At 35.7% G+C, this 19,140-nt stretch overlaps 1 protein-coding gene across 1 annotated transcript; it reads right to left on the reverse strand.

The window, feature by feature from the left end:
• Nucleotides 1-2,423: 2,423 nt before the first annotated feature.
• LOC104603353 (zinc finger protein 1-like) lies at nt 2,424-4,047 on the reverse strand. The gene has a single exon (XM_010267369.3). The coding sequence runs from the start codon at nt 3,427-3,429 to the stop codon at nt 2,626-2,628; it is 804 nt and encodes a 267-aa protein (XP_010265671.1). The 5' UTR covers nt 3,430-4,047; the 3' UTR covers nt 2,424-2,625.
• Nucleotides 4,048-19,140: the final 15,093 nt, after the last annotated feature.

Consider the following 19,140-nt stretch of genomic DNA (forward strand, 5'->3'; position numbering starts at 1 on the left):
CCAAGTCAATGGTTTTTGGCTTATGAACAGTTTTAAGGTGAAATAGAACCAGTTGCCTAGATGTTTTCTGGGTCAATTGGTCTTATTGTCTGGTTTGGGCCGGTTTTCAAAACCATGCTTAAGAGGCTTCAATGCACATAATAAATAAATAAATAAATAAAATATGATAAAATGGATCTCTTAATACAATGTGTAATGCATGTGCCTTCCTGCTAGGGGTGGATTCGAGCCGAACCAGATATCTGGCTATTCGAGCTCAACTTGCTAATAAACTATTAGGCTCGAGCTCGAGTTCGATTTGAGATAGAAACTTGAGCTCAAACGGTTTGAGTCAAAAGATTAAAAATTCGAGCTCGGCTCGGCTCGAGCTCGATTGTGAATTAAACAATGTATAAAATAAAAATATACATATAAAAATTATTTTTTATTTGACATATAAAAAATTAAGAATTCCAAAAAATTAATTATTATTATATATAAAAATTAAAATTTGATATGCATATATATGTATCGATGTATGTATGTATGTATGTATGTATGTATATATGTATATAATATATACATATATACATATATATGTAAAAGCTTGATTAGGCTCGTAAGCCTCACGAGTCGAGCTTTATTAGGCTCAAACTTTGCTCGATTAGAAAATGAGCCTATATACAAGGCTCAAGTTTGGCTCGAAGCTCGAACAGCTCGTAAAAAGTTCGGCTCGTAGCTATCCCTACTTTCTATTGGAAATAAATAGAGCTATCAATGGATTCGAAAAAGTCTGAAACTTGATCTGACACACGATTCAATTATTTCATATTTGGATATTAGAACTTGCATTTGATAGATATCAAATAATATAATTATATATAGATATTATATACAATTAATAGATTAATAAATTGTAATATTTTATATTTATATAAATATTATACACGTATAAGTTAAAAAATAATCATTTTTTATTTTTAATTTTTTTTCAAATTTAGCACAATAAGACAAATTCCGATCTAAAGTTTTGATAATTTGATGAGATTAGGTTGTGGCTGGACCCTATCCTAATCCAACCCAATTTTATACATTGATAATTATGGTAGGAAGAGTAAGATAAGAGAAGTTTGAAAAAATAGGAACATAAATTAAAAATATCTGAAAACATTAAAGTGTAGATGGAAAAATTAAAAAAAAAATTCTAAAAGCTTTGAGTAGGCATAATTTAGAGGGAGAAACTTTTGGTTTTAAAGATGCCAAAAAAAACCCTCATACCAAAGACTGGGATTGTCATTATTGATGACTTGATATTTATCAAATTCCCTCATTTTCTTTTTCTTTTTTCTTTTGACAAAACTTTTCTTTACAACTAATAAAAGTTATTGTAATTTTTTTTGTTTTAATTTCTAAAAATGAAAAGGGTCTTATTTCTACCACATAATTAGTGATTTAGTTCATTTATTAATTTTTCATACAATATATGTTCAAATGCCCAATAGTCAAGTATGCTTTGTGTTGTTAGATGGAGTTGTGTTAATTATTGGGCCCTGCCCTTCTAGGTCTTTTTCACCCACTGATTCAACTTTGTGGAAAACAACCAAATTTGCCACGTGGCTCTCATCCATAGGTTTAACGTTCCTGAAGACGACCAGTCCAAAAGATTAACCCAACATAATCTCTCTCTCTCTCTCACTCAGGCTTTAAAAGCATTAACTACATTTTCATCATCACATAAAGTGATATTGGATGATTTTTATAGTATTGTAATCTGCATGATTGATGGTGTACAGTGTACATAGGTTGGATTGGGACCCATCTAAGAAATCTCTTTGATCTAACTTCAGCATGATCAAGATTTATATATGAGAAAAAAGATTTGATCACTGAGCTGAGAGGTCATCATGTACCCTTCTTTCCATGTATGTGGTGCACCCACTCAAGGTCCACATCCATCCAGACTGTCTAATAGATGACCATTAGTTACTTGTTTAGCAAGTGGCCTCAAAATTATTGCAGTGATGGGACAATCTTAGCCATCAAACTGTTGAACCTTTTAAATGATTGTACTCCATGGCCCCATTGGATCAATGGCCAGGTACGCCCCACCAAAATATCAATACTGAAGCATAGACTTGTGGTTGTGGACTGCTGAGATGCTGGGGACTGGCCCTAAGAGATGGTCCTAACATGAACACATTCTCCTTTCCTTCTCTGGAATTGGATTAATTAAAAAGCAAAATTTGCATTAATGTTGGAAATAATATCAGAATGTCTGAAAAGAAACATTCCATAAGTGGTAAGAACTAAGAATGAAACTTCATTTTGAATCCTTTTGGTCGGTTAAGGGATCAAAAACAAACTTGGAAGAATTGACTCTACATTCAGGGAAACTCTGCAGATAAATTAAACCTCTAAATAAGGCGAAATTCACACGGGCAGAATTCAATCTAATCACCATGGCAAAGCTCCAGCCTTCAAGTTCTAAGTTTCTAACAATATCTACACATAATTTGAACATTTCCAAAACAAAAATGGTAATCAAAATACCTAAAGCCTTTGATCATTAAATGTACACGAAATTCTCACTGAAATAGCAAAATCAACGAGGGAAGGAAAAGAAGAAGAAGAGAAAAAAAAAAAAACTCAGAGCTTCAGAGACAGATCGAGCTTCTGCAACTCCTCTTGATTAGTCTTCATGCCGCCACTAGCTGCCCACCAATAACCACTGATTCCTTCCTCCATAGGAGGACTAAACATCCGGCTGGTATCGAACCGAGCAGCGCCACCTCTCGACGATGATCCTGCCGACACACCCACATGATAATCGGTCATTGCCAGTCTTCCAATTGCAGGTTGTTGATTGATGGGCGACCTCGACCACTCATGGTGACCATATAAATGCCCTGATGGCTTGTGGATCATAGAGTGCACCTGAATTCCGAGAGACCGACTGAAAGAACCATGGAGTGGTAAAGAAGCCAAGCTTGAGAAGCGATGGTAGTGCGACTGAGAATGCCCAAAAGCAGCAGCAGCAGCTCCCATTCGATGCCCTCTCTTTGCTAGAGTCCTCTCTCGCTTGTGGGCGTTCTGGTGTCCCCCAAGAGCCTGTGAGCTGTAGAATTTTCTCTGACAGTAGTTGCAGGAGAAGACTCGGGGCTCAGCCTCTGTGCCTTGTGGGATCTCTGGTGAAGTTTCTGATGCACCCACGCTCAAGCAATCGATAAGATTGAGTTCTGGCTTCGACCCATGACTGGAATCCTTGTGAGAGAGGCTAAGATCTAGTAAGAGATCAGGATTAGTCTCTTCCTGCAACGTTTCTTCTCCTTCTGGCTGTTGCCTCTCCCCTTTCTGCTGCTTCTCTGAGCCATCTAGACTTGGCTGAGCCTCTGGTACTGAAATGATGCTTGAGGTCTCAGAGAGACATGGCTCTATATGCTGTGGCTCCATGGAAGGAGGAGATGATGTGAGACTCTTCTTCCCTTTGGTGGTAAAAAATTGGGTTGTTTGATAGCAAGAAGATGAATACTTATTGAGGAGGAATTTAATGACATCTGCTAGTATGGAAATGGAATGATATTCTATTGTCTACAGTTACAAAGGTCTTATAATGGTAAAACCAAGAGAGAGAGAGAGAGAGAGAGGAGGTGAAGCTTAGAATTGGGAATGCACAAAGGGACAATAAGAAGTGATTGAAGTTGAAATAGAAACATGAGATGAAGCTCTGACGTTCTTTTCATTGAAACAAGCTCTATGATCAACACCATCTATCTCTATCTAATTCTAACCCAATGTATATCTCCATCACAAAGAAAAAAAAAAGGACCAAGTCCTGAAGTCCCCCTTTTTGGTCAGTAGTATTAGACCCTCCAAAGTCTTACTTGCTCTCACAGACCCATTGAAGATTCATCTATATTTTGCCACTTTTGTACACAAGGTCTCATAGCTTTGGGATCCCCAGAATAAATGTTTTCCTTTTAGGGTGTCTGGTTTCTGCCATGGTTTTTCTTGAACAGACCAACATCAGGACGATTCTAGCTATCTCAGTTGTTTTCCCCCTTTTGGTTGTTGGAATCATTGGGGGTGCTGAATATTCTGGTCCGGAAAAGTTCTTCCTGGCCAAGCTTGAGCTTGGTTGTCTCTCTAGCCGAAGCCGAGTCTCAAATTCAGCTCTTTATTCTAACAAAACAATCAAACATGGCTGAGTTGACTCGTTCAGTGGCTCAATTGAAGATGTTCATTACCTATGCCTATACCGCATGTAATATACATACATGTAATTGTAGGGCTACCAATTCCAAAGGCCAATCAACTACTGGATTCAAGGGAGCTCAAGTTGAAGCAGACGCCATCAAAAATTCAAATTCAGAACTGAGCCTGAGCTCCATCTGAGTGATGGGCTTAAGGTGAACTGGGCAAAGCTCAAGAGGTTTCAGTTCAGCTCGGCTTGACTAGTTTCCATCCCTACTAAAACATGGTGAACTAATACCTGTTAATGGGCCATCAGCCCACTACTGTGAAGTTTCCTAGTCCTAAAGTGAACAATAATCTGATAGAGACATTTTTTACAGAAGACTCCCTTCGCATATTTCAAGGGTTTACTGTCTCAAAATATTTCCTACCAAAAACTAATAAAAATTGTTGTTTGAAGGTGTGGGATCATCTGATTGGTACCAAACGCATTTTAAAATTACATGAAATAATCTTAACAGAATTACTCTTCATTTTGTAAATCCATTCTACATACTCTGGATTGAAAATTTGCAAATCTTTTTAGGTATAGAAGCATTAAATTTCTGTGATATCTCCAAATCCACTTTGTTTTTAAAAAGCCCGGATCTGCTGCCATCAAAAAGCGTGTTATCCCATCGCATTTTTTAACCTATCCCCTTTATTTATGAGTTTATATATCTTTATAATGCTCCTAGTATTACATATAGAAATGAATTATTAATACCCAAAACTACCAAACTTAGCCATATTCTAGACACAGTGGCATCTACTTGATAATGAGATGGTTGAATTTTGAAACCAAAAATATAAAAATAATTAAATAAATAAGGTTGAATATGCTAAGATGAAAGTTAGGTGATCTCTAGCACTGAGAAGTCATGGAAAATGAACTATCTTTCTATAATTTTCTTAAAATAAAAATCAAACTCTATATTTGTGAACCACAAGTCTTCTTGAGAGATATTCATCTTATAAAATAGACTAAAATTCCTTAATATAGAAAACTCGCAAGAGATTAGATCAGATAGATGCAAATTAATACAGGTTGTTTAAGAAGGTATGCTTTTTAATAATAATAATAATAATAATCTCTTGTTCATGCAGTAGAAATTTGTGCATCAAAATATGGGTCCTACCTATAACATACCTACATTTTTTTTTTTTTTTGTATTTGGTGCTACGCATTGTTGCGGGAATTGATTCTATATCATTGCCGGAGCAAACCAGTTAACATACCAAAGAGCCACCCCTTATATTTAGAATTTTGTATAAAACTTGTTTTAAAGCATAATTAATGGACCACTTAAAAAAACGAGAGCATCAAATCTTGCTGATTGCTTATGCAAGTGATCTGTTGGATAGGTTTAATCCACTTCAGCAGTGTACAGAACATGGGGTGCTAAATATAGATTTTTCTTTTGGGTAATGACTAATGAGTTTTGCAAGCATGGGGTGCTAATTGTCAAAAAGAAAAGGAAAGCTTTCAATCCTCCTAGATTTCGCTTTTGCATTGAAGATTCACATAGAGGTTGAGGAACTAGGTTTTAATTTAAATAACTACTCAAAGTAGTACAATTGTCATTTTCATCTCATGGATGGTTCAAAAAATCTGTTGACTTATTCTGTTTTGATAGTGGTGTTAATTAAGGATGATATGATATTGAGTGAAACATATTTAAGGAGCAAATGAGTTTGAAAGAAAAGAGAGAACTGTTGGGAAGATAACCATATTCATCATACTGCAGCTATTATTAACCTAATCTACATGCTAACTCTCTTCTGCTTGATATTTTCATTATTTTGAACTTTGTTCTCTGATTCTAAAGAGAGTTGATACATAAGCAAAATTTTATTTTTATTATTGTATGGTTCTAGCATGCTTTTGAATTTGATTTCCTCTGTTACTTGCCCCTTCCTTATTTTAGTCCATTCATGAACTGAACTGAAGTTCCTAATTCTATCTTCAAATTTTAATTTCAATTAGTTATTTAGAAATCTATAAAAAAATAACAAAGTAACAATCTTCAAGAAAATATCTTGTTAGTTAGGTTCCAATGTTAGGAAAATCTTCCAAAATGAGTTAACAATTTTCTAGTACTCAAAGAAGTATATAGACCCATGTTTCTCTTTCAAAGCATGCAGGAGAACAGCACTAGACCCATTGACTAAATATTTCCACCAACATCAAAGGTTCATGGTGGGTCATTATATAGATTTCAATATAAGGTTGTGGATTTGGACACTCCCATCTATGAAAATGAAAATACAATAGTACCCCTAATTATATGGTAATAAAAATTAGCACATATAGGCACTTCTGTCTTTTAAAAATGAGTATTTTGTTTTTCAAAAAAAAAAAAAATTGAACTACCAACAACGCCATTCTAAGTAACAAATGAAAGAGAGAAAGGAGGAGGTCTCCTACATACAATGGGCAATATTTTCCCATGAAGGTATTTTTGGAGGCATAGAGGGAACCTTATTACGTGCAGCAAGTGGGTACTCTCAAGTTGGACATTCATGTAGACATTGATGCAGAAACGTGCCAAAATAGACTTCCAGCCAAGACCCAATACTGTTTGTCCACGTGTCATCAGGAGATGTATGGTGGAACGGGTGGTGGCGACGACAAATGGCCGACAGATGGATGGGGAAGCTGATGTGGAGGGACCCCAAGCTCCCTTAGTGCTGTCCTATGCTATATATATGAATTATTAGGCTCCACTCAGCCTAAGTTTCAATAAACTTTTGCAATGAGAAAATTCATCACAATCTTAGGCTCCACTCAGCCACACTCTTTTAATCCTCCATCTATTTGTAAACCCTAACCCCCACTCAAAGAAACTTGAAAAGAAGGTTTCATGTACAAAAAAGGAATAATTGGTTATGAGTGCACTTTTACTCTTTTATTCTCATTTACTTGTCCAATTACAAACATCCCATATGAACATATATCATCCATGACCCTTGTTGCTTGCTTGTCTATTCAAGTTCGACCAAATCTCTTAGAAGATCTCAATGTCTCTCTAATGAAACATGTTTGAAAAGCCAAAAGAGAAGCAACAGGCTTCCATCACTCCCACACAAATATGAAAAGGATCAACTTCCTCAAAGAGGACAACTTAGTCCCTCCACTTCTCAAGTCGCACTCATACCTATTATGTATATCTTTTACTTATCACCTACCCTACCCTACCCCACCTCTCTCTCTCTCTCTCTCTCTCTCTTCAATCAATCAAAGAAAGGTTGAAGGACCCATTTGTGTGTTTGTGCATTTGGCATCCAGCAAAGTGACACTCATATTGATCTATTCTGTTCTCTTCAACTAATGGGTCATAATAAAATATCTTAGCTAATTGCTGTAACGAACAGCTTTAGATAGGCACCAAGTAATGTCACCGTCTTTCCCATCAACTTCATTTGCCTTCCCTATGAGATTCTTCCAAAGGATCCTTCACTTTAGGTCAATGAACTGCTTAGAAATTCCTCGCCAAGAGAAGAAAAGGGCTGAAAATTATAATTTAAGCCCTATAAAAGTATAATAGGGACTTCTATCGCTTGGACTGTGGGTCGTAGAAAAGACTTCTAGGGCCCAAAAGGGCTCTGAGATTAGGATTAGATGTTAAACACTGTTCAACTTGTCCTCTTTTGTTGTTAGAATATATTCATTTGATAATATTGACGTTGTGGAGATAAGCTTTGAATTGATGAAGCTCATGCAATGCTGGGTTCCCCATTCTCTAAATATAGGACTTGTGTGATGGTGAGTTATGGAGGCCCAGGCTCATCAATAGGCCCTGTAACTCTCATCTTGTTCTTGGTTTTTGGCAAGGAAAAACTGATAAGCCACAATTTATCATCATTGGCCATTGCCATTTGAAGTAACATACAACCATACAAACCGTTGGGCAAATGAAGAAGACTCAAATTCGAAAAAACCTTGATATCTATTTGGAGTTGGTTACATAAATAAAATCACCAATTGCCTAGTACTTAAAGATGGTTACTCGGTATCCCTTAAAAAAATGGAAGCATAAGATCAAACCAGCAGAATTACAGACTCATTGTGAATAGATCTGTTCATGGGCTGGTTAACCCGATGACCCGGCCCGTTATAAATCGGGCTTGGTCATAATTTTAGGCCTGCGGGCTCGGGTTTGGGCCTAGAGCACCGAGCCCGATTTTTTTTAAGGCCAGGCTCGGGTTTTCTCAAAAAAGCCTGGCCTGAGCCCAAGCTCGAGCCTGGCATGATACTATATATTAAATAATAAAAAATATATATACAATATTTTTTCTTCGTTCTTTTTTTTTTCAAGTAATAGTGAGATGTTTATTATTTTTTGAGTTTTAAAGGTTTTTAATATAAATAAAACACTTTTTATTGAATAAAAAATAAAAAAATACTACTTTCAAATTTCTGGCCAGGCTCGAGCTCAGGCCCGGGCTTTAGGCTTTATATGAGGGTTGGACTCGGGCTCAAGACCTAGGCCCGATGGTCAGGCCAGGCCTAGGCTCGGATCTGAATGTATTCTGTTGATACATTGACAAAGCCCAGCCCAGTCCATGAACATGTCTAATTGTAAAATGAAAAAAAAAAAGGAATTACGGACTCATTGTGGTACGCCGATGGGCCTTACATGCACCCTACTCTGTCTCCAAGTCCCCTAGAGGCTATGTTTGATTTGTGGGATGTGAAAAGAAAAAAATTGAAATAATTTTGAATATTCTTCCATTTTCATGTTTGGTTTGTGGGATGTCATGAAATAGGAGGGAAAAAGGAGCATTACATGCTCCCTATTTTGTCTCCACCGGTGTCCCTCTAATGTGTACTATGTACTACTACCAAAAAGACCATAATAAATAAAAGAAGAAAAAAAGAAGAAATTAATTGCATATTGTAATAATGATTTGGAAACTGTAGTTTAGAGGAGCCTAGTGTTATTTATGGATTGGATGATGACCCAATTGAGTCTCCACAAATCGCAACTCACACACGCCCTACAACACATCCCAACCATACATTAAGAACATCTCTTCATAACAAATATAAGATTCATTTATAATTTGGTCAAATTGGACCATAAAGTGGCTAATCTCAAACCCTAATACATATTTTCACTTTTCCTCAGCCTGAAATTTTACTTTGGACCAAGTAATAGCCCAAATCAAATACATCATTATTCATTATATATAATGATGCATTTGATTTGGGTGTGGGTCTGAACTAAGAAGCTTCAGATTCAGATCAAGTCAATGATAATTTCACTTATCTATGTGACGGTATTAAAGGTCAGTGATATCTCAACATTATCCAAATTGAACCGTCATTACATTTGGATAAAAGAATATTTTCTTTTTTATTTCTTTTTTGGTTGAGAAAGAGAAGAACAAAATTCTATTCATTTATATAGGGAACCGATAGCATCCATTCATCCTATCCTTTTTGTTGAACCAACTTCTGTCGAATTACCCCTGTTTTCAAACCAAATTCATTAATTATTTTTATGTCCTTTCTATTTTTCGTCAAGCCTTAGCGTGCCTTCATTTAAAAGATTTGTTTTTCTTTGCTAGGCGAATGGGCTACACAACAGGGGTTGCCCTTCCCCACCTTCATTTAAAAGTTTTTTTTTTCTTTTATCTATTTATTTATTTATTTGAAACAATGTTGGGTCCAGTTACACAGGAGCAGTATAGGGATTTGAAGCCCCCTTAGTTTGTAATTATTCCATGATTCCATCGGACCAAACATTGAATGGGTCCAATAAGAAGAATTAATGGATGTACCTTGAACAAATTTAATCAGATAATTGTTTAACCATATGATGCAATTTTTTTTAACCTCTATTATCCGTTTAAAATATTACAATATCAGACCTTGTGCTAGTAGTAATTTTAACACAATGATCTTTTAAGCGAGACCCATCTAATAATCGATTCCATTCTTTGAATAGGGGACACTTGGCAAGTTATTAGGCCCCACATACATATATATGGGTATAGTGTGTTCCTGGAACTTACTAATTTATCAAAAGAGAGGAGAAAGTAGGTTGAGATGAATTGGTCCGGCGACACGCCTGTTAGAAAATGTAATTTGTTATAAGAAACGAAAAGGAATTTAAGCCCAGTTTGGTTCATAGGAATAGAGGTCTGAAATCAGAATTAGAATGGGCTATTCTGATTCCAATTGTTTGATTCAGTGGAATTGGAATCCTATTCCTATTCCTGCTGGAATGGCATTTCCCTATTTGAGGAAATGACTCCTTCCTTGGGAATGAAATCCCATTCCTGTTGATTTTAATTCCTATTCTTATTCTTATCTGAATCAAACAGATTATGAGAATGAATCATTTCAATTCCAATTTTAAAGAATTTTGATTTTGATTTCGATTCCAACTATGAATCAAACGGACCCTAAATAAAAGAATAATAATAAATGGTATAATCACCGATAATGTAAGATGGTATAGCATTGAACAGAACAGAATGATTAAAAAAGATGTAACCAACCCATGTAACTGGAAAAGGCCTAAATGATGATGATTAATAGTTGAGGCAAGCAATGCCAAGGATACAAGTAATATTACCCGTAAGCCCGAACAAGTATATCAAACACCATACATCTGGAATATGAATACCAGGACTGGCCCAGTACAAGAACATAAAAGCAAATAACTTGTTTATTTTATTAGGTCCATTGCTTCTTGGGCTGACCAGGCTTTAGTATTCAACCATGCTGATGCTTGTTTACCAAATAACCCCTTTTCTCATATAATGTCTTCCTAACAAATTTCTTGCTATGTATCTATTTGATTGACGTACTCTTTGCCTTTCGATCGAGCTGTCTGACTGAAGCATAGACATTGATTTGATTAATTTGGAGATATGGGTATCTAATTTGATAGAAAATAGACCAGCTAGATCCGGTTCAAATCTGATCCAGTCAGCCCTAGCTAAAAGGCACCTCCTATTATAGACTGCAATTGGTCGGTAAATGTAGGGAAGAGATCAGGCCAAGTTTGGTGTCCAGTACCCCAATTATGTGCGCCAATTCTTCATTTGCTCCGTTGTGAAAGCAGTCTGATTTGGCTCTGAATTGGGTGTCCGTACTAAACTTTTCAAGCATTTTCCTGAGCTGATCTCTTTTGGATTTCCCAGAATCTTCTTCTCTCTCCTCCCCTCATCCCTCTTACCCATTGGCATTCTCAATCATTTGGCATCTATGGTTGGCTCGCAATGTGGTTATCTTCCGTTGGGTTGTTTGGCCTCCTGAACTGATTATCTGTAAAGCCCGGGAATTTACTGTTGGGTCTTTGGATGTTGTCTGTCCAACTCCTCATAACCCTTTGAGTGTTCTTGCCCCACTCCCTCCTTGCAGATGGAGTAAGCCTCCGGCTGGTCTAGTGAAAATTAATTTTGATGGTGCAACCTCTCTTGATCGCGCAAGTGCTGGCTGTATCATCAGGAACCATTGTGGAAGCTTAATCTATGCCCATGTGGTTCCTTCTTGCCCATGTTCTGCCCTGGAATCTGAAGCCCGTTCTCTGCTAGAAAGTCTCCTTTTTGCTATATCCTGTGGAATTTTCAAAGTTGTATTTGAGGGTGATTGTGCTACTTGATCAACTTCTTGGAGGATAATGGTATCCCTCTGTGGAGTGTGACTACACTCTTTCTCAGTTGCAAGAATATCCTAAATCATCACCCGGAGTTCTCAGTAGTCTTCTCTCCAAGATTGACAAACAAGGTGGCTCATGCATTGGCTCGGTTTGGTCTGTCATGTAATTCATCATTTACCTGGTCCTCTATTCCAATGTTTTTAAAGAAGATTGTACATGATGATTCTGCTGAGTTCTCTAATGAATCTTAGGCTTTTATGCCTTTTTATAAAAAAAAAAAAAAAAAAAAAAAAAAAAAAAATCATTTTGGTAGCTTCCTACTTTCAGCTTTTCATGACATTTAGGAGTGTTCTTTTTCTAATTTTTGAGAGGGGGAAAGTTGGTCAATGGGATTTTGATTCCCATTGACCAAAAATCCCATATTCTTTTTTTAGATTTATGTCATTATGTGGGGACCATGGAATGTTTATTTTCCTGGGTATACCCATCTCTTAGGTGAGTAAATAACTTTCCCACCTTGGGGGAAAGTTGCCAACACTTGAATGGGCCAAAAGTGTCCCTTGTAATGGATTTTTATGGCTAAAATAGTTATTATCTTGTTTGCATGGGAAATAAAAGAACATGGGCAAATGCACTTACCAGGGTAATCCTTTCCTAGGAAACACTTACCTGGATAAGTGCATTTACCTGTGAAAATAATTTACAAAAAACGAACGGAGCCTTAAGACTATCCCAATTCCGGCCTACCCCAAACCAAAATGAAAAATAATTAAAAGGTAAACTAAGGGGATTGAATTACTATTATTATTATTATTATTATTGCAAGAAAACTTCTTTCTTTTTTCCTTCTTATGAAAATAAAAAGTAGAAATGCCTTATTCATTTGATAAGGGTGGAATGTAGCCGGCTAGACCTAAGATCAGCTGTTTTTGCTGATGGCCCAGTGGGCAGTAGTTCAGACTTTAGATGGTCACTTAGCATGACTTCAGGAGGCACAGGTTCAAACCCATAGAAGACAGGTTGTCCACATCTTGAATGCCAGAAGGGGCCCACTTGGAAATTGGAAATATACCTTAGGTTCAGTTTGGAAGGAGTACAAATATAAATATGTAGAGTGCAAAACCTTGTATTTTGTATTATTTTGTATGTATTTGCACTGTACATATTTGTATTTGTACTCTTTCCAAACTGAGCCTTATGCGCATGAGGTGAGAGATTTTTATTAGGTTGGTGTTACATTATATATATTAGTAAGGGCTCAAGGGGTTGAGAGTCGAGACAGAGAAGAGTACACATGAGGTCCATTACTTTATGACGAAGAGCCTGCAGTTCTACGGGCACACCTCCATTTTTGGAGGGACACTGAGTGACCATCTCAGCCATTGTTTTAAAAGGCTTACACCTTGAGGCGAGGCACACAGATTTTGCCTCAAGGCTTAAGCCTCAAACCTCAAGGCGTGAGGTGTAAAAAGGCGTAAGCCTCAAGTATCAATTATTATTTAGGGATTTAATATATATATTTGATGCATTTTTTTAGTTTGAAATATATGAAAGAAGTACTTCAATCATTATGAGCCAAATAAATAAAAAGTAAAAGAGAAAAACCCATTGGGGAAATCAACTTCTAGTAGTTTCTCTTAGTGTGATAGGAGAGTTCAATACAAAATGGGCCAATCAAGTTCTTAGCTTCTCTTGGTTATAACAAGTAGTTTTTTTTATTATTCTAATTCTAATATCATTCTAGGTTTCTTATTTTTCTCATTTCTTTTCCTAATGGATTTATTTTCGTTTTATTGATTTTTTGTGTAGACCAAATTAACTAAGTTATTTTCTTTCTTCTGAACTATTGAATGACCATAAAATTAATATCCAATCATATGGATGATTCTTCATATGTTTCCTTTCTTCCAATTTGGTCATTTAAATTATTTGAGAACTTTGCATTTTAATTTTAACACATGAAATGTAAAATGTTATAACTGTTAGTTGATTCATTATTATTTTATTTAATGCATAGAGACTGAAACTTATTGCTTATAAACTTTATTTTATGGATATTTATATCTTCTATCATTCTAATTTAGTATATTATATGGCATTTTCTTTAATTTATAAACTTTAACTAATTTTATTCTTAAGATTTGATGTTTATGCCCCGCGCCTTGAGGCTTACCTCACCTTTTTGGGCCATTATGCCTCAATTGTGCATTTAGCCTTTTAAAACCTTGATCTCAGCAGCCACTTGAACATGGATTGTTGGTGCAGATTTCTTCGGAGAGAGAGAGAGAGAGAGACCCAAGGGTCAATTGGATGGGTTATTTGATGTAAATGTAGAATAATCACATGGGAATCTTCCATGTGACAAATTGATTTGGAGTCCAAAATGACCACAAATTTTCCTATATTGGAGTACATGTGTCCTACCACCTCCTAATTTTTAGATTTAAACTATAAATTCCTAAACTCTAAATCGAAGTTTTAAAAGGCTAAAAGCGTAATTGAGGCATAATGGCCCAAAAGGTGAGGCATAAACCTTAAGGCATTGTGAGGCATAAACACCAAATCTTAAGAATAAAATTAATTAAAGTTTATAAATTAAGAAAAATACCATATAATATACTAAGTTAGAATTAGAATGATAGAAGATATAAATATCCATAAAATAAAAGTTTATAAGCAATAAGTTTCAGTCGCTATGCATTATAATAATAATGAATCAACTAACAATTATAAACATTTTACATTTCATGTTTAAAAATGCAAAGTTCCCAAATAATTTGAATGATCAAATTGGAAGAAAGGAAACATATGAAGAATCATCCATATGATTGGATATTAATTTTATGGCCATTCAGTAGTTCAGAAGAAGGAAAATAACTTAGTTAATTTGGTTTATGCAAAAAATCAATAAAAAGAAAATAAATCCAGTAGGAAAAGAAATGAGAAAAATTACAAACCTAGAATGATATTAGAATTAGAATAATAAGAAAAACCACTTGATATAACCAAGAGAAACTAAGAACTTGATTGGCCCATTTTGCATTGAACTCTCCTATAACACTAAGAGAAACTACTAGAAGTTGATTTCCCCAATGGGTTTTTCTTTTTTTCTTTTTATTTATTTAGCTCATAATGATTGAAGTACTTCTTTCATATATTTCAAACTAAAAAATGCATCAAATATATATATATATATATATATATGCATTAAATCACTAAATAATCATTGATACTTAAAGCTTACGCCTTTTCACGCCTTGAGGTTTGAGGCTTACGCCTCATCCTGGCAAAGGCTTAAGCCTCACATGGCAAAATCTTGTGAGGCTTAAGCCTTTTAAAATAATGCCCTAAATCCTAAAACCTTAGTCCTTAAACCTTAGACCCTAAAATCTAAACCCCTAAACCTTAAATCCTAAGCCCCAAAGTTTTAACTCTAAACCAAAAATCTAACCTCTAAACCCTTACCCTTAAATCCTAAACCCTAAAATAAATGTGTAAAATGACTATGGTATGATAATGATACATGTCTTCCAACGTGCTAGGAGATCTGGTCTTATCATCCAAGCATCCCCTGCCATATGATCAGAATAAATCTCTTTTTAGACAAATTTGATAATAAAATATGGACTAGATCACTAGGGAAAAGCACTAACGAAAAGGAGGAATATAGGTTGATGGAGATTGAAATATCATACGTGGCCAAAAAGAAATCCCCTGTTTCTGAAGTTTTATTTTGCTTCAACATAAAATAAAAACCGTTTTTCACTCTGAAGTATGCCTAGCTATATTTCCGTCCTTTAACTACAATTTCTTTGTTTTTTTTTCCTGCCTTCCATCTACCCCACCAATCAAGCAAAATCACAACTGCAGCCAAAACAAAGAAAGTGACTTGAAAAGAAGGCATGCCTTTTCGACCTATAGGACTGTTCACGGGTCGGATTGGGTTGGTTTATTGGCATTTTTCCAATCGACATGACCTGGTTGGTTTACCTAGAAATGAAACCGAAACCGACTCAGTACTAAGTAAAACCGACCTGGTCGGTTTGAATCGGTTTGGATCGGTTTGAGTCGGTTTTGTAAATGATTCTCTCGGTGTGAACGGTAAAGGATTCAAGTCTAACAAAGCAAAGGCTGGATGCCTGAAAATTAAAAATGATTTGATGGACTAAAACTAATATTTTATATATAATATGTATATTTCTGAAATAAAGCTGAAATATATATATTAAAACTGAAATATATCAGATATATATATATATAATATCTGAAATATATTATATATATAATATATATGTAAGTCAGTTCGGTTTCGGTAAACCGAACCAAACTATCGGTTTATATTTTTTTATAACCCGAAACCGACCGATACCAAAAAAAACCGACCAACTCGGGTTGGATCGGACTGGGTTGGTCGGTTTGGGTCTGTTATGAACAGCCCTATCGACCTGCCAAAAGGTCCAGCACTCCGAGGTCACATTCATTAGCCATACACCCTAAAGCTTCAATTTTGTCTTAATGCTCTTTATGTGAAACCCAAATGACCCATTTTCTAGTGGGTGATCTGGCCTTATCTGCTTACTAGATTCCACATGGTGTCCCACCATCTAGAATATTTACTTCATCATCATCATCACAATTTAAGTGGCTGAACTGAAAAGCTTATTGCATTGTCCTTTGTCTTTAGTAAATAAGATTTTAAGGAGGTCGGGGTCTCTTTAATGGCTGAAGCTGAAATTTGATAGATTATTATATTTGTGAGTATTTTATTATTTAATTATTTTTTTAATTAGAAGACAAAAAAAAAGTCTTTAACTTCAGCTGTTACCAAATGGTCCTTAACCCTTGTCTTAACTATACAGGATTGGCTACATGAGTGTTATTTCACCATTCCATTTTGTTCAGTGCCATTATTTATTGTCAAATTATGGCTGTTTAAATCATTTTTTACTATTTCTTCTAGTGGGTGTTATAAATGGTCTTTTATACACATGATGAAACCAACTTAGTCTACTTTCTCATTTTATCACCTATTGAAGCTACTCTTAGGTTCCTTCATATAACACAATCTGAATATTTACTTGATTGAAAGTTGTAAAGCCAACTCAAGGACACCCTGTAAATAGGGGTGACAATTTCCAACACAACATATTGAACCTACCCAACCCACTCATTTATTAATGGGTTTGAAACTATTTGCTTAGTTCAAGGTCATTTGCGAGTTTGTTAACTCCATAAGTGGACATTTAATGGGTTGGGCGGGTTGGGTCATGGTTAAGGGGTGCAATCGAGCCTAGCCAAGTCAAACTCCTGCATGCCCTACGTCAGTTTGACTAAAATACCATTAAGCTCAAGTTGAGTTCGAGTTCGATTTGAACTCTATTTTTCGGTTTGATTAAATATTTGATAAACTTGAATTTGGTTCAAAAGTTTGAAAGTGAATATATTTTTATATTTTATAAATATATATGATATATATATTATAGAATATAAAAATATATATTATAAAATATATTTTTATATTCTGTAATATATTTATGGAAGTATGCATGTATGTATATGTTAATCAAATCAAGCTTCTGAGCTTTTGGGCTGAACTTGAATTCAAATAACTAATTGAGCTTACCTCAAGATTCAAACTCGACTAGAATAGAACTCGAATTGAGACTAATTGAACTTGAGCCCAAACTTTTGATCAGAGCTCGATTCAATTGCAGCCCTAATCATGGTTACCCATTGGATATCCATTAGCAAGGTAGGGTTCTCTCCTATTCTTGTTTAATTTTTCTTCTTTCTACTCTTCCTCTTCCCCTCTCTCTAGCAGGCTACAAGCAACCACAACTGAAGAAAGATCATTCTCTTGTTTTCAACTTCTTGTAGTCACAATCTTTCCCTTTCTCTTGTTCATTTGCATCTATGCATTTCCTCATGTGTTCTTCTTCCCTAATAAAACCCTAAATTCCTTTCTATCACAAATTAGAGAATGTTGAAGAACCCTAACGGCCTACACGAACTAATCAGAGAGTAATCAGAAAGGACCTAGAAAGTAGAAATAAATGGAGGAAAATAAGAGGCATTGAAGTATGAGGATTGGAGACAGGATCGGGTGTCCACGTAGTGCACCCCACGAGGACCCCACCGCCCATGGGGAGATGTTCCCAGTGCACGGAGGGGATGGGCTGTCGAACGCAGCACTATGTGGGCAGCCAATCCGATCGCTGAGGATTGATGGTTATTTCTTGATTTCTTTGGTGAATGAATTTATTTTGCAGAAAATAAAAAATAGAAAAAATCAGGAATTTGTAGAGACACGAGCAAATCAGGTGATTAATATTTGGGGGCCTTTTTTTATTCTGCAACATATATTAATATTTTCTGCAATTCCTCTGTTATTTTTATGTAAATTTTGCAATTCATGTTATATTTTTATGCAACTTGTGTATATCTCATATTCTCAGTTAACCAATTAAAAGATTAATGGGTTGGGTCAAGGTCGGCTTGCATTGAACCCAGCCCATTTAATTTTATCTAAATAGGTTTATTAACGGATTAGCACATTGGCAGGTCAGATGGTGGGTTGAACTTCAAATAGACACCCCCTACCCGCAAGTTCACTGATTTCTTTCATTATCAATCTCAGGTTAGTTGGGCCTCTGGTCGGTGGATTGGATTTGAGATAAGAAGCACCAAGCACCAATTAGGTTGGTCTTGTCAAGGCCATGTATGGAACAAGAAATTGGCCAGAACTGCATGTGACAAAGTAACGCCAAAAGCCAATGAAATGGATAGTAGCGCTCTTACAAGTTCTAGAGAATTGGATAAACCTATAAAAAAGAGAACATGACAGTTGACAAGAGAAACCTTACTAATACCAGAAGAGGTATAACAGTAGTCGTTTCACGCTTAGGCTTCTAGGATTAGAATGTAAAAGGTGAGATTCATCATCCAGTTCTAAATGAATATTCAACCAAGGCTCAACAAATTAAATTCATTGTGTTCTTTGTTGTCTCTGAGAAGTTGAACCAAATCAACAATTTAAATTCAATGGCCACAAACTTTTCGAGAATAAGACGTTTACCATGTTGGACCCATCATTTCATCTTTAAATGTGATAGTGTGTGGTACAGTTGGATTTTCCTAGCCCCTGGCTGGAAGAAAAAGCTAAGATATGTCCAACAAATTCCCAAGAGATGCTGAAACCCGCTATCAATTCAGGTTTTACTCTTAAAGAACCCTGTCAACCCAAACTATGATTATTGAATACACCCAAAACATGGTGACCAGAAAGAGGTACTAGTTCTAAAAGGAGAAACAGAAT

Source organism: Nelumbo nucifera, chromosome 2 (genome assembly GCF_055504915.1).
Source record: "Nelumbo nucifera cultivar China Antique chromosome 2, China Antique-T2T, whole genome shotgun sequence".
NCBI classification, from domain to species: Eukaryota; Viridiplantae; Streptophyta; class Magnoliopsida; order Proteales; family Nelumbonaceae; genus Nelumbo; species Nelumbo nucifera.